Source organism: Dermacentor andersoni, chromosome 9, assembly GCF_023375885.2.
Source record: "Dermacentor andersoni chromosome 9, qqDerAnde1_hic_scaffold, whole genome shotgun sequence".
Classification (NCBI taxonomy): domain Eukaryota; kingdom Metazoa; phylum Arthropoda; class Arachnida; order Ixodida; family Ixodidae; genus Dermacentor; species Dermacentor andersoni.
The window spans coordinates 97,778,915-97,793,487 of record NC_092822.1 but is presented as its reverse complement, the minus strand read 5'-3'; the positions used below and the strand labels follow the sequence as shown (position 1 = coordinate 97,793,487).

General features: G+C 44.1%; 1 protein-coding gene across 1 annotated transcript in view; it reads left to right on the top strand.

Annotated features, from left to right (window-relative positions):
• The window catches only part of LOC126527880 (uncharacterized), a 156,457-nt gene that overhangs the window by 88,149 nt on the left and 53,735 nt on the right, over nt 1-14,573 (top strand). The window contains exons 9-10 of the mRNA XM_072284575.1: nt 12,223-12,241; nt 13,131-13,163. Of these exons, the coding sequence (XP_072140676.1) occupies nt 12,223-12,241; nt 13,131-13,163 (52 nt within the window). The remainder of the gene's footprint in view (nt 1-12,222; nt 12,242-13,130; nt 13,164-14,573) is intronic.

Below are 14,573 nucleotides of genomic sequence, written 5' to 3'. Positions count from 1 at the left end.
CGAGACCCTCGTTATGTAATGAACGAGAAGAAAGAGGTTAAGCGAGCGGCCCGATTTTTTAATATCATAAGAAGCCAACCAAGACACCAAGGACAAGACACGGTGGTTCTCGGGCGCCTCTTCAAGGTGTCCGGGCTGTGCCAGAACGATGCCAATCCGTAGTCACAATACACCGGGATTCCCGCGCATACCACAGCGCCGCAGCGCCAAATTTCCCTCTCGGTACTATAGTGATAAATTCTAGGGCAGCACTTTGATTGCACTGCCTATAATGCATGCCCATAGACCCACCACCGCCAGATGACGAGGATGACGACGCCTTCCTAGGAGCAGTAAGCGCGGAAGGCTACGCTCAGCAGCAATGAGTATAGCCGGAGCTAAATAGCCTCGAGTACTTAGAAGAAAGACTAACGTTGTTCCTAGGGCATTTATAAGAGGATTCCTTTCATTTCCCCTGAAAAATGAAGTACTCGTGAAAAATTTCTCGCCATTCCACGCCAACTGCCTTCTTATTGTTCCTTCAGCATTGCGTCCAGAAGTACTGCGCGCCCTACATGACGGCAACCGCTGGGCTCCTCAGTTCCTCCCGGACAATATCGAGGATACAGGAAAGGTATTACTGGCCGCGCCTGACCGCCAACAAGGCCAGCGTGATTACTACCCCCTATTGAATCTCTTTGATGATCATTTCAGCAGATCGGGATAGGCTTGTTGAGACCCTTTCCGATGTCATCATCCGGAAATAAGTCAATCATCTTGGCTACGGACTACCTTACCAGCTACGCCGAAACGAAGGCTCTGCCTGCAGGCAGGCAGAGCCTTCGGGTGTGCAGGCAGCGTTGCTAAATTCGTCGAGAACATCCTGCTGCGACATGGTGCCCTAGAATTCCTTTTCACCTACGGAGAAACAGCCTTCACTGCAGAGATCACCCAAGTCATGTTGCAATAGAGCCAGACAAGCCACAGGAGGACAACTGCCTACCACCCGCAGAAGTGCGGCTGAACAAGACCCTCGCCAACATCCTTGCAATGTACATACGTAGTCATCGAAGACAAGACGTGGGATACCGTTCTGCCGTTCTTCGGTTACAGCACTGCGGTGCAAGGAACAACGTAGATCGCGCCATTCAAGCTGGTTTACGAAAGGAACGCGTCGACGACCCTCGATGCCATGCTGCCGCAGGTTACCGATGAAGATAATCTCAACGTTATTGCCTTTCTTCAGCGCGATGAAGAACCGCGACAGCTCATCCGGCTGCGCATCAAAAACCAGAAGAGGACCAACAGCCGGGACAATTCGACGACGCTACGTGGAATACCAGCCCGGCGACTGTGTTTGCGTCTGGACCCCGATACGCCGACGAGGACTTGGCGAGAAACTGTTACCACAGTATTTCAGGCCTTACAGGATTATCGACGTATTGGCGCACTGGACCATGAGGTCATGCCGGAAGCCATTTTGCAATCACAATGGCACCGCGAATGTTTCTCGAATGTTATCGATGGTTCTGTCCGCTGTCTGGTCTCACTCATCCCGCCTCCACCAGCAATTACTCTGGAACATTCGACGACTCGTACATAAAAGCCGACGTGCTTGACTCGCTGATCAGATTTTCGGCGATCGACGACTGTGTTCGCATTATGGGTGTGCTTTTTCTAGCCATAGGTGCGGCCAAAAGAGTTAGTTCTGCCATTCACAGTCTTGTTGCCGTGTTATGGACCGTCACTACAACGTGAGAATGTAAATATAGTTCTAGATTAGCTGACTTCATTGGAGCACCTTCCTTTTACTACGTTTTCGAAAATATTTTTGGGGCATTTAAACGGCGCGTTATTGTTATCTTGTCAATCACCGATCTTGCCAACGTTTTCAGACATTAACATAATTGCGACAAAGTTCTACGTGCTGCAACGTAGAGCTTCTCCAAACTTTTCTATTCCAATTCTGCAATCAGCCATCCACGATTGGTCATAAAATTTCGGGCCATCTTCACTTCGCGTGTCCGCCACGCGACAGGCTCCCGGTGATACGATATGTTCCCAAAGTTTCTGCATGATTAGGCCGAACGGGAGGAAACCAGTTGTTGCTGATTTGATGCCTTTTTCAACGTAAGCCCTTTCATCATGCGCCAACGAATTCCAACTTGCACCGGCGAATTTAATTTCATAACCGCACTCAGTCAATTGCCGTCCTCGGCTGTGTTTCCCTTCTAACCTACGTATTACATGACCTTCCCAGCTCCATTTATTTTTCTTAATGTCAATTAGAATATTGGCTGTGCCCGTTTGCTTTCTGTTCCATGCCGCTCTTCCTGTCTCTTAACGTTACGCCTATCATCCTTCGTTCCATCGCTTTTTGCGCGGCCCTTAACCTGTCTTTGAGCTTCTTTGTCAGTCTCCAAGTTTATACCCATATGTTAGCACCGGTACAATACACTGATTGTACACCTTTTTTTTTTTCTGTGATAATGGTAAAGTTCCAGTAAGGATCTGAGTATGCGTGACGCATGCCCTCCAACCCAATTTATTCTCCTGTGAATGTCCTTCTCGGGGTCAGGGCACCCCTGTGAGTAATTTGCCTTCGCAGACTATACTCTGAAACAAATGTACACCCTTTGGGATGTATATTTGCCACACAACGATAATCATCTGTCTTGCTTGCGTTTCCTTCCTTGAAAACGCTGCACTCGCTACTTTCCTGTCGGGAATGCTCTGTCATGCTAACAACGGACATGCCGTTCTTGACTTGGAAAGTACCGGGCTCGTCGCATTAAACAAAAGTAATGCGGACAAGACAGATGACGACTGTTGTTGTGTGGGAAAAGGGTGTAATTCTGCTTAAAAGTGTAGAGGCTGTCTGGTGATCCTGAACTCTTGTTCTCTTGCCAGGCTGTTGATCATTATCTTTGTTTTTTTGCATATTAATCTTCAGCCCGACTCTTACACTCTCTCTGTTAAGGTCCTCAGTCATTTGTTGTAACTTGTCCCCAATGTTGCTGAACAGGACATTGTCATCTGCAAAGCGAAGGTTGCTGAGACTTTCGCCGTTAATCCTTACTCCTAAGTCGTCCAATTTAATGGCTTCAATACTTCTTCCAAGCACGCGGTGACTAGCATTGTAGAGATTGTGTCACCTTGTTTGTTTGTACCTTACTACTTGTGAAGAATTAGGGTAGCTGTGGAATCTTTTTAGATATTATCGAAGATATTTACGTAAGCCTCCCGTACTCCTTGATTATGTAATGCGCTATTTACTGATAGTATTTCTACTGAATCAAATGCCTTTTCGTTGTGTATGAAAGCCATAAATGGAGGCTGGCTGTACTGTGCAGATTTCTGGCTTAACTGATCGAGGACATGGATGTGATCCATTGTACAGTATGCCTTCCTGAAGCCGGCCTGTTCTCTTGGTTGACTGAAGTCAAGTCATGCCCTTATTCTGTTGGAGATATTGGTGAATATTTTGTATAATACTGGAAGTAAGCTAAAGAAGTCGGGGAACTGCCATGGAGAATGAATTTAATTACGAATAATAAAAATATTGACACGTGTAGTACTTTTCTTTAACGTTTCGCCGCCTAACAAATGTTATCGCACAGCGCGGGACGCGCCTGCATGTATCCGAAGTTTCTGGAAAGTTATCGATGCTTCTATGCGCTGTCTGTTGTCGCCGCACCTTATGTTATCTGATTTCATCACCTGACGCGAATGGTGTAGAACTTTGTGGAAGGAACGCGGGTTCCAACGATTAGTCTTGAACATTCGATGACTGCTCTATAAAAGCCGACGCGCTTGACCCGCTGATCAGATTTTCGGCGATCGCCGACTGTGTTCGCCGCTTTCGTTTTGCTATAAGTGTAGCCTGTTTTGTGGGCACAGGTTCGCCCAATAAAATCTAGTTTTGCCTTTCACAGTATTGCTACTGTGTTCTTAACGTCACTACCACGTGACAATATAACGTCTCGTCCCCTTTCGACACGGATACGAGACCGCTCTGCCAGCCCTTCTTTGCTGACGATCTGTTCTTGCGATATTTTTAACCTTCCGTTGCACGCCACCGCGATTTTCAACCAGCGTCGCAAGCTAAGTAAAATGATGCGGACAACACCCTCCTCATCCAGTTATCAACTTTTACTGTATTCACTCGGCCCCAGTAAAGTCCTCCCAACGTGAGCGTGCTCCTTACCTCTTGTCACCGACTCAAGAAAAAGCCGGAAGATCCCACGCCCTGTGGGAATCGATGATATGCGAAGCAGTTATCGAAACGCCCATGAGAGCACCAAGCCGTTGGTGGTTGTTTCAAGACCTATATGACGCGCATGTGTTGACATTCATGTAATGACCTATCATTTATGTTCGTCATACACTCTTGTCGTACTACGCCACTTACTGCGTGTTAATTAATAAAGACACAGTTAGTTACGCTCAAGATATTCTTACGCAGAAGACCTGTACGTGGAACGCATGTCACGATATTCATGTCATGGCCTATCATTTATGTACGTCATATACTCTTGTTATACTATGCTAATTTTTGTACCTAGCAAGTTAACGAAACCTGATTGCACCAAGACGTAGGCGGCTGTGTCATGACCAACATGATACGCATGTCATGACCTATCATTTATGTTCGTCATACAGTCTTGTCATACTAAGCTAATTTTGGCACATACCAGGTCGTAGGCGGCTGTTTCATGTCCTACATGACATGCATTTCATGAAATTCATGTCGTTACCTTTCATTTATATTCGTCATAAACTCGTCATACTATGCCAATTTTTGAAAATACCAAGTTAATACATACTATTCGCTTTGAAAGAAAAAAAATTGGCCTCCTATACGCGAAGAGCGCGTTTGGTAGGGCTTTTTAAACAACGCTGCGGGTTACGTCGCATAATTTGCGTTTCGCAGTTCACGTCACTTTGAGGTGAGCAAATTGGAATGAAAAAAAGATTATAGGGCCCCTTATCAAAAAAAAAAAAACGTACAGTGTGTTAATGCATCAGCGCACAGTTACTTATGCTGAAGGTATTGTTACGCAGAAGGCCAGTACGTTATCGTAGTCCTACAATGAAAAAAAACCTCTGGCTTCTTACGGTTGTTAATGGCGGCAGCGCGATTTGAAAAGAAAAGAGTTGAACAACGAAGGCATGCAATTCGAAGGCTGCCTCCAAATCGCAGTCCATTTTATATAAAAAATATATCGTATAACCTGATTGGCTCTTAGGCACCTGTTCCTGCGGCGAGCATCGGCGTCAGCGGATGAAGGTGCAAACGCGAAGCAGCAGACGAAATAAGAGGCGAGCCCCGAACGGCGGACACCAATGAGTGCGGCCCCTTCGGTGATGTGCGCGCGGGAAACTGGCTTCATGCGTACACGCCCGACTGCTCGATGCCTACTGGTCTCAGCCGGGCCCCTAGTTTCGTGCTATTGTCTTCTCGCGTAAGCTCGCGCTCGCGCTTATTTGGTTTCGTTAGCTTGGTCTCGTTCGCACTTGTTTGTCATGGTTTGTGATTGTTTTGTAATATGATTGTATGCACGATGCAGATTGTGTAGTACTTTCTGTAAGCGACATGGGAACCTCCGACAAATCATGTATAACAGACGACGCGATTGACCCGTAGATCAGATTTTTGTAGATTGCCGCCTCTGCTGCACGTCTCTCTCAACTTCTTTGCCTCAATATATCGTGAAATGAAAACACGTAAAGAGTTGTGCTCAAATTTCGCATTACAGGGTATCGTAATCGTGGGTAATTCTAATGTTGACTGCCTCCATTGCATTGTTGAAATATTATCAGAAGTATTAGAAAAGTTGAGGACATTTATAGTCACCTGTCGAGATTCTAGCCAGTTCATTGTAAAAAGGTCTCTAGCAACAAAAAAATTTTACTCAGCAAAAAAAAGTGTATACGGACGCCACTCTGCACATTTAGTTACACTATGTGTGGTTACCAACAGCACATGTCTAATAACCTCTTTTTATAGAGGAACTTGCCTGCTCCTCAGGAGTTTTACGTTCAAATCACAGAAATGCAATCGATAAATCGTATACTAAGTGTTTCTGATGCGCGGGACGGTAATATAAGCCTCCCGATAGTCCCAAAGGGTAATTTAGCCGATAAACTCGTTCGTTTTGCCATTTCGATAAGCGTGTTGCAAGTCGGAAGGATCACAGTGCGTATGTGCATAAATTGCTTCTTCCCAACTCATCTATATTTCTTTTTCAGACAGCAGCTAAGGTAAGAGCGAATGTACTCACTAGAGAACTTCAATTTGATCTCCAATTATGCTTCCATTAACTGCTGTTAACTGTTAACGTGTCAACTGCGAACCACACCAACGTCTTGTAAATTAGCATTGGTTGTACAGAACGTTCTGAGCAACAAAAACTTGCTGGGTGTTAATGCAAAAAGGCGCAGTTAGTTACGCTCAAGATGTTCTTACTCGGAAGACCTGCACATTATCAAATACCTTCAATGCAAAAACATGCTGCAGTGAGATTGACGGCAAAACAGTTAACAGAGCACGCAATTCAAAGGGTACCTATACCTCCAGGTGTCCGTCCATTTTAAATATCCGATACCTCGAATGACTAGATTATAATTTTTTTTTCATTTATTTGGACCACCTGCATTGTTTCGTTGGAATGCATAACTGCGCCTATTTATTTGCACTCACAGCGTGGTTGCCCAGGGCACGTATCTGCTTGCGACGCCTTTTGAAACTTGACACCCTCCTGGGGGTCAGTTGACGACAGTTGCCGGTGGGTGTTTGTTTAGATCACTGAAATGTAATCAAGAGATCGTTTTCGGGGTGCTTGTGACGTGCGCAGTTGTATTTTAAGCCTCAGGACTCTCTCAAACTGCTACTTTGGTGATAAACTCAAGCATCGCTTCATCACGTAAACAATCTCGCTCTAAGTAAAAAAAAATAATACAGTCCGTATGTGTATAATAACATTGTTGCTTCTCAACTGCTTCGCTTTCCTTTTTCAGAGCGGCATAGCCATGGTAAGCAGAAATGCACTAATCATCTGCAAAAGCTTCCGTTTCCATCAATTTCCAACTGTTCCGTTCTACTTCTTACGCTATGCGTAAAGGAAGGAATTCGGTTATCGATGCAGAGCACTAGTATACGGTGTAACTTTTAGGTACCGGTTTACCTAATTGTATTTGGACACCTTTCTTTTATTCCAGATCTCAAAGCACTTCAATAGAAGGTTACTTGTATTCTTATCGTGTCCATTACCGATGTTAGCAACGTTTTGCAACATCCCCGTTGGTGAAAAGGCGCCTTTTGATCCAGAAAAATGTTACTCTGTGTTAATAATACATGAGGGCACACTTGCTTACGCTCAATATATTATTTACGCAGAAGACCCAAAGTCATGAAAGCCTTTAATGCAAAAACTAGCTTCTTGCGGCTGCGAGATGACGGCAGCACAATTTCACAACCAAACAGTTCAACAACGAAAGCATGCAATTCCAGGTGCTTCTCATGTGCGGGTGGTATTAGAAGCCTCACGTTGGCCAGAAAGCGTTGTTTAGCCGATGAAATCAAACGTCAATATATTATTGCTGTAAATGTGATCCAGTCAGAAATATCTGAGTACGTATGTGAATGAATTGCTTGTTCCTCATCAACTTCTTTGCGCTCCTTCTTTCAGACGGTCGCACCTCGGGTAAGAAGCAGATGTACCGATTAGCTATCTTATTCCATCTCGAATGCTTCCGTTTCCATACGTTTACAAGTGTGTCGTTTAATTGCTGCGATATGTGTTAACGAGGATTGGCGTTATATAATTAGAGAATTAATACTTCATACAACTTTTAAACACCAGATTAGCTCATATATTAGAGCACCATTCTTTTATAACATTTCTGAAAGTAAAGAATTGTGAATGTGTTGTGTCAAACACCGACCTTGCCAACGTTGTATGAAATCGCCATCTGAGAAACAGAAATGTTTGATCCAGAAAAACTTAGTCTCTGTTTATGCATAAGCACACAGTTACTTAAGCCTAATATATTGTTACGCAGAAGATCTGTACTTCATTTATTCTTTCAATGCGAAATCCTTGCTTCTTGCTGTTGTGAGGTCAGGCCAGCAAAATTTTACAAGGTAGTTTAAAAGCGACAGCATGCAATATGAAAGGTGCCTCCAAGGGTCAGTTTATTATACGTGGGTTGTTCAACAAAGACTAAGACTGGCGCTGTGACATCCTAATTCGTGAAAATTATTCATTGTCAACTTCATCACTTGCTATTTGCTCCCCGTTAAGTGAAATGCAGACGTCCCATCGTTTCTACCAAGCCTAGATTACATGATGGAAGACTTCGACACGTACCTGAATACCGCCTCCAACGTTTGAACTACCCTGGTTCCACGTTTTTTCTTGTTAAAGCAATGTCCTTCTTTTAACCGTTATTCAAAGCAACGCAATGACAGCCTTCCCCGTGTTACAGTCCATATGCCGCACACTGCAGTATGTACCTCACAGTAAAAAGGGACATGGCTTTGGCATGGAACTAGGGGTGGTTCGCACCTTGGAGGCGATTTTTAAGTAGGTGTCAAAAGATGGCTTCGGTCATGTTATCTAGGCTTGGTAGAAACGTTGGGAGGTGTGCAATTCACTTGACAGGGAGCATACGGCAAGAGATGAAAGTGCCGATGAATAATTTTCAGTAATTAAGACTTCAGAACACCAGCCTCAGCCTTTATGGAGCCCTCGTAAATATAAGCTATCTAAAACTACTGCATATCGTATTCTATTATTTTGATTACTTGCATTGTATTGCTGAGATAGCTGAGGAATCGCAAAATTCCTTAACTTTCATCGCAGTGAGTCAGGAATCTGGCTGGTTCCTTGTAATAGACTCTTCAATAAAGATGTATCACTCCACACATCAAAACACTTTTTCTAGACGAATACATGCTGCACATTTAGTTATAGTCAAAATGTGGTTACCGAGAGCCCTTGTTTGGTAACTACGTCTGTTGATACAGAAACTCGACTCCTCTTGGCAGTCAGTTGACGAAAGTTGCCTGGTGATTTTTATGTTTATTATTACTCAAACTTAATCGAAAGATTGTATTCCAGGTGCTTCTCATGTGCGGGGTGGTATTAGAAGCCTCACGTATGTCAGAAAGCGATATTTAGCCGATAAAGTCAAGCGTCAATATAATATTGCAGTAAATGTGCTCCAATCTGAAATAGCTCAGTACGTATGTGAATGAATTGCTTGTTTCTTATCAACTTCATTGCGATCCTTTTTTCAGACGGTGGCACCAAAAGTAAGCAGATGTGCTCATTAGCCAACTTATTCCATCTGCAGTGCTTCCGTTTCCATCCGTTCACAAGTGTTGCTCTGTACAGCCGCCCAATTCTGTATCATATTAAAGTGGAAAGTTGAGCGAGTTTGTACCCATTCATAATGGTAACAGCTCGAACAAAACGACGATTGAGGGAAAGGACACAGGACGAGCGCTGACTCGCAACTAACTTTACTGAAACAAATGCACGAAGGAATATAAGTGAAACAGGTGATCACACGGCTAAACGAGGAACACACATCAAGGCTATGTAAATGCAGGGCACCTCTTACCGTATCGAGCTACCTAGGTAAATGAAGTCGTGTTGCGAAAGTGCGATCAGAGGCTGGCTCATGTACCACATTTCCTTTCCCTCAATGTGGGCTGCTTCCACGACTAATCTGGTGGGTAAATCAGTATGCTTAAACAAAATTGTCTCTTTGACCAGAGGCTTACACTTACATCGTCGGCAATGGACAGACACATGCGCGTAATCATTCTCGTCCAAAGACAATTCATGCTCCATAAGTCTTACATTGATGCACCGGCCAGTTCGGCCTACGTACACTCGCCCACACTTGAGCGGGCAAGAGTACACCACATTGGTAGTGCAGCCTACATACTTATTAACATGGTTCACTTTGCACCTTACATTAGAATGAGGTTATGATCCACTTGCTCGCCTTTCGACTGCCGGACAAATAGCACTCAATTTTCAAGGAACGTGTCACGCGCGTTCACGAAGTGAAACGTCACTTAAGTTTTTTCTTTAGAGTGTGCTGCTCTAGTGCGCCGGCGCAGAAAAATGACCAAGCCGTACAAAGCTGCAATGCAGCTGTGTCATAGGGACAGAAGAAGCACGGCCAGAGGGATTATCAACTTTTCGATCTAGTTTCAGACGTGGCGGAAGCTTCCGCGGAGCTCATCGCGACAGGTGCGCTGTCATGCATCTGGGAATAGCCTAGCAGACGAAACTTCCGCTTCGCGCTGTCAGAAGGCACTGACCGGCCGGCCAGTGACGCTCGCGCGGTACTGCCAAAGAATCGGCCGACTGTACATGCTACGCAAAGCTTTAGGGAGGAATTCGGTTATATGCGTTAATACATCATATAACTTTCAAATTACGTTTCTGAAAGTACATTTACAAAATCTTACGGGTATTGTTATTGTGTCGATCACCGATGTTGCGAAGATTTTGCAAAGTCGCCATCGGTGAAAGACAACGTTCATATCCACAAAAACTTACTCTGTGTTGATTCATCAGCGCGCAATTACTTGAGAAAGCGTTCAATACATTGTTACGCAGAAAAGCTGCACGTTATGAAAAACCTTATAAAAATCTTTGAGTAAAGAAGGAATGATTAGTGTATTTCGCTTTACGCTACGTAGTCGAGAGATGCTCAAATTGGCGGACTACATGCAGGGGCGTAGTAAAAAAAAAGTGAGCTTCGGCTCTGTGTCTTTTGCTGCGCTTCCACAGAAAGTTGTCCCCTGGTATTGATCATTGACCGCGTTTGTATTAGGGAGCATGTTATGGGGGAAGTGCGCGCATGTTTGAAAACGTGTGGTCTACAAAAAGGGCTAAACATTGAGGAAGCTTTGTTTGATGCCTCTTGAGATGGCTTATATCGTTACATGAAAAGCGTAGAAATGCACTGTGCCAGCTGAGTGGCTAATGCCTTGTTTTGTTGACAGTAGTTAAAAAGCTGATGCCTTGTTTTGTTGACAGAAGCGGCCACCCAGCCCTGGTGGCCGCTTCGCATGAGGGTGAAACTCAAAAACTTGTGTACTGTAACTTAAGAGCATGAAAACCTTTTTAAGTATCCTAGTTTCTGCCTTTTTCTTGCTTCACGCATTGTTGGAAATCAGAGCAATGCAAATAATAATCTGGCTGTCTAAACATGTCTTTATTTACTTACCTGCTCAACGGTTCTCTTTTGAAAAATATTCACAGTCTACGCCAGCAGAGGTTTTCATCACCTAACTTACAGGCTTCATATTTCACTCTTTCTCGCCACTTTGAAAAGTTTTACTTTTGTTGTTTCATCCAAGCTTCTTCTTTTATATGCTTCATTGTGCATGTGAAGAACACGCATTTACCTTGTCAGTGTTTATGCTCTGATATATATAGGCGGTGCACGAAGACACTCAAAGAGAGTTGTTCAGCTGCCAGCTAATGGTTGAGGCACCAGCTTCGTGCAGTGAACAAGCTGTACATCCTTCCGTGCCTTTGTCAATTCCGGGCGCCCGCGCTTCTTAAATATTGAATTTACATCAAATGGAGAATGTCAACTGCAATTTCTAGAGCACGCGTTTTGTTGAGATTAAAATGTTGCTGGCGCCCATAGACTATATGCTCAACTCGGCACCTCGTAATGGATTTTTTTTTCGCCCTGCTCCTTGGCTCGAATTAGGATCCCGTAATAAGCATTGGATCGCAGCACCGGGAAGCACTGGACTCACGATAGCAAGTTGACGAAGGACGCGTGTGATACGGATTGGGCGGAGTGAAAGGGCTGGTGGTGCTAAACTGGTTCAGGGAAAGGGTGGGTTGGCAGAGACTGCTACTGCCAGTCCCCTCGACTCCCTGAATCCACAACTGAATGTCATAGGCACCAAGTTATCGCTGTGACTTCGTGAGTAGTTCATATAAGAATATGTGCCATCGTATCCAACACTTCCGAAGTGTTGATTATTAGATGCTAACCAAAGATGTTCTAGAAATTCGCAGGAAATAACTTACCTGTAATCTTTTGCAAAGGCCTCAAACAAGTGCTTTTGGTATGCTATTAGTGACAGAGAACTCGTGTACCGTTGCAGTCTTCTTGTCTAAGCCACAAGTGTTCAAATACAGATATAGCAATAAAAAACCTACTTCCCCAAAATGCCTCGTGTTCCTTTTTCAGAACCTCGACGAGCCGGCCGGTAAGAAGCAGGTCGCATACTTCGGGGTCTTGTTTTTGCAGTAAACGTTTTGATTTGGTGTATCGTCAGTTGTTTCGGGCTCCACATATTAAACATTTTCGTTTAATATTTGAACACTGGAACAACATATCAATTCACTGCACTCATCGGGTAAGCCAACATTCCGTTTTGAAACAAGTGACAGAACATATAGCGCCTGAGCCTTGCTCTCAAATTTATTTTGCATGTTGCAAATTTTTCGTCGTAGAATTGCAGTGGAGCCCAAATGTCGTTTAGCAGTCCCTTATTGCAGGCCAATTCAGAGATGTGTATGTACTCTCAGTGTGACGGTCAAACCCGCTTCTCATCTTTGTAAAACTCGGCCGTACACCTGGAAATTTTCGACGGTGAATAGAATTGAAAATAATTTGTAGTTGCAGTGGCAGAGCAGTCAATGTCGTTGTAGCGAACGGTTTAAAAAAGACAGGGCCCTTCTCAGAAGGTTGACTACAGTAACGTTTCTTAGGCGACTACTGTTGACATGAAACCTCCATCTTTCTCTGGAAAGGTGCCTTGGGTGCAGATATGCTGCAGTAGGTACAATCCATAAGAAATCATTCCTTAATAACCGACAGCCTCAGCTTGCTCTGCCCGAAAGAAGGGGACCCCCCTTCAGGGCAAACGACCTCAACCATGCGGCCTCGGTATCTTTGAAAACAAATGGCGCGAAACAAACTATAGCCTTTGGTTGAGACATTTAGCGGCGAGTTAGGCGCTTTACTGCAATGACAAAATTGTACACGCACGAGAAAAGTGTCTATATTTCGCTGTTGTATACGCACGAGAAAAGTGTCTGTATTTCGCTGTACCATGATCTTTTTTCGTGTCTTCTTCCTTCTTGTCCGTGCAGCACCACCACCAACCAGAGAAGCGCCTGCCACCGGTAAGAGCATTTACTCATAAAAAAAAAGACTAATTGTTTGAATTTTATTCTTCTGCTGCGATGAATCCGCCCCTAATATTTTCTGAGATGGCGCACTTGAATTCCGATCAATCAGACTTCAAACTTCGTTTAAATCGTCCGAGGTCTTGTTGGCCCTATGTCTGTAAATTTTAACTCGATGTTGTAATATTTATGAATTGAGGTATGGTATATTTCAATAATTTTTAATATATTAATAGAATCTGTCATGGCGCATATAACTTCGGAAAAAATAAACCTGCAGTAATTAAGCGCTTTCGGTTTCAAATATATTTAAATTTACTTGATGAAACAATTGTGCAGATTAGTCCGGCAATTTTTACTCTGCGAAGTCCGTCAACCAAGGAATTCGTAGTTTTCATGCATACAAAAGTTCACATTGCTGCCTTCTTCCACGCAGTAAGGTGATGCTTGTCATTGCGCAGCTGAGTTTGATATCGGCAACGGTGGCCACATTTAGAAAATGGTGAAATACAAAACATGCTCGATTAGTCACACTTTGCCCCACTATGGCATGCTTCAGTATCATATTGTGGTTATGGCACGTAAATCAAACTACATAACTTAAATTTCATATTCTCAGACCAATTAACACGCCGAGAAAGAAAACTGAACTGCGAATTACTGCACTTTAGCAAACGCCCAAGGCGATTTGTCTGCGCGTCATGGTCGAGCCTGTGGGATGCAAACGTAATTTAGGTGAGTAGCTTGGGAGGGTCACACAGGTTCAGTGACCAAGTGTAACACATACCAAGTGTAACATACGCAGTGACCCAAGTTGGTGTCAACACCGTGACTCAACTTGGCGTCAAAGAGGTCCATTGAAGAGGGGCACATGAAGTGGAATATACGCAGTAACCCAAGTCTGTGTCAAAGAGGTTCATTGAATAGGGGTAAATATCGAGTGGAACATAGTTACCCAAGCTGACGTCAAAGAGTTGTTTTGAAGAGGGGCACATAGGTTGGTCTCAATGTCCATTGAAGAGGAGCACTTATCAAGTGGTACATATGCAGGAACCCATGTTGGTGTAAAAGAGGTTCATTAAAGAGGGGCACATACCAAGTGGGATATACGCAGTGCCCAAGTTGGCGCCAAAGAGGTTTATTGAAGAGGGGCATATCAAGTGCAACATGCGCAGTGACCCAAGTTAGTGTCCAAAAGGCTCATCGAAGAGCAGTACATGTCGAGTGGAGCATAAGCAGGGACCCAACTTGGCGTCAAAGAGGTCCGTTGAAGAGGGGCACATATAAAGTGCAATATACGTAGTGACCCGTTGGTCACTGCGTATACGTTGCATACGTTTTATTAATCTACACAGTCCTAATCAACAGATTACTGCGTACAAGCTGTCTCTTCTAGCAGTTTAGTTC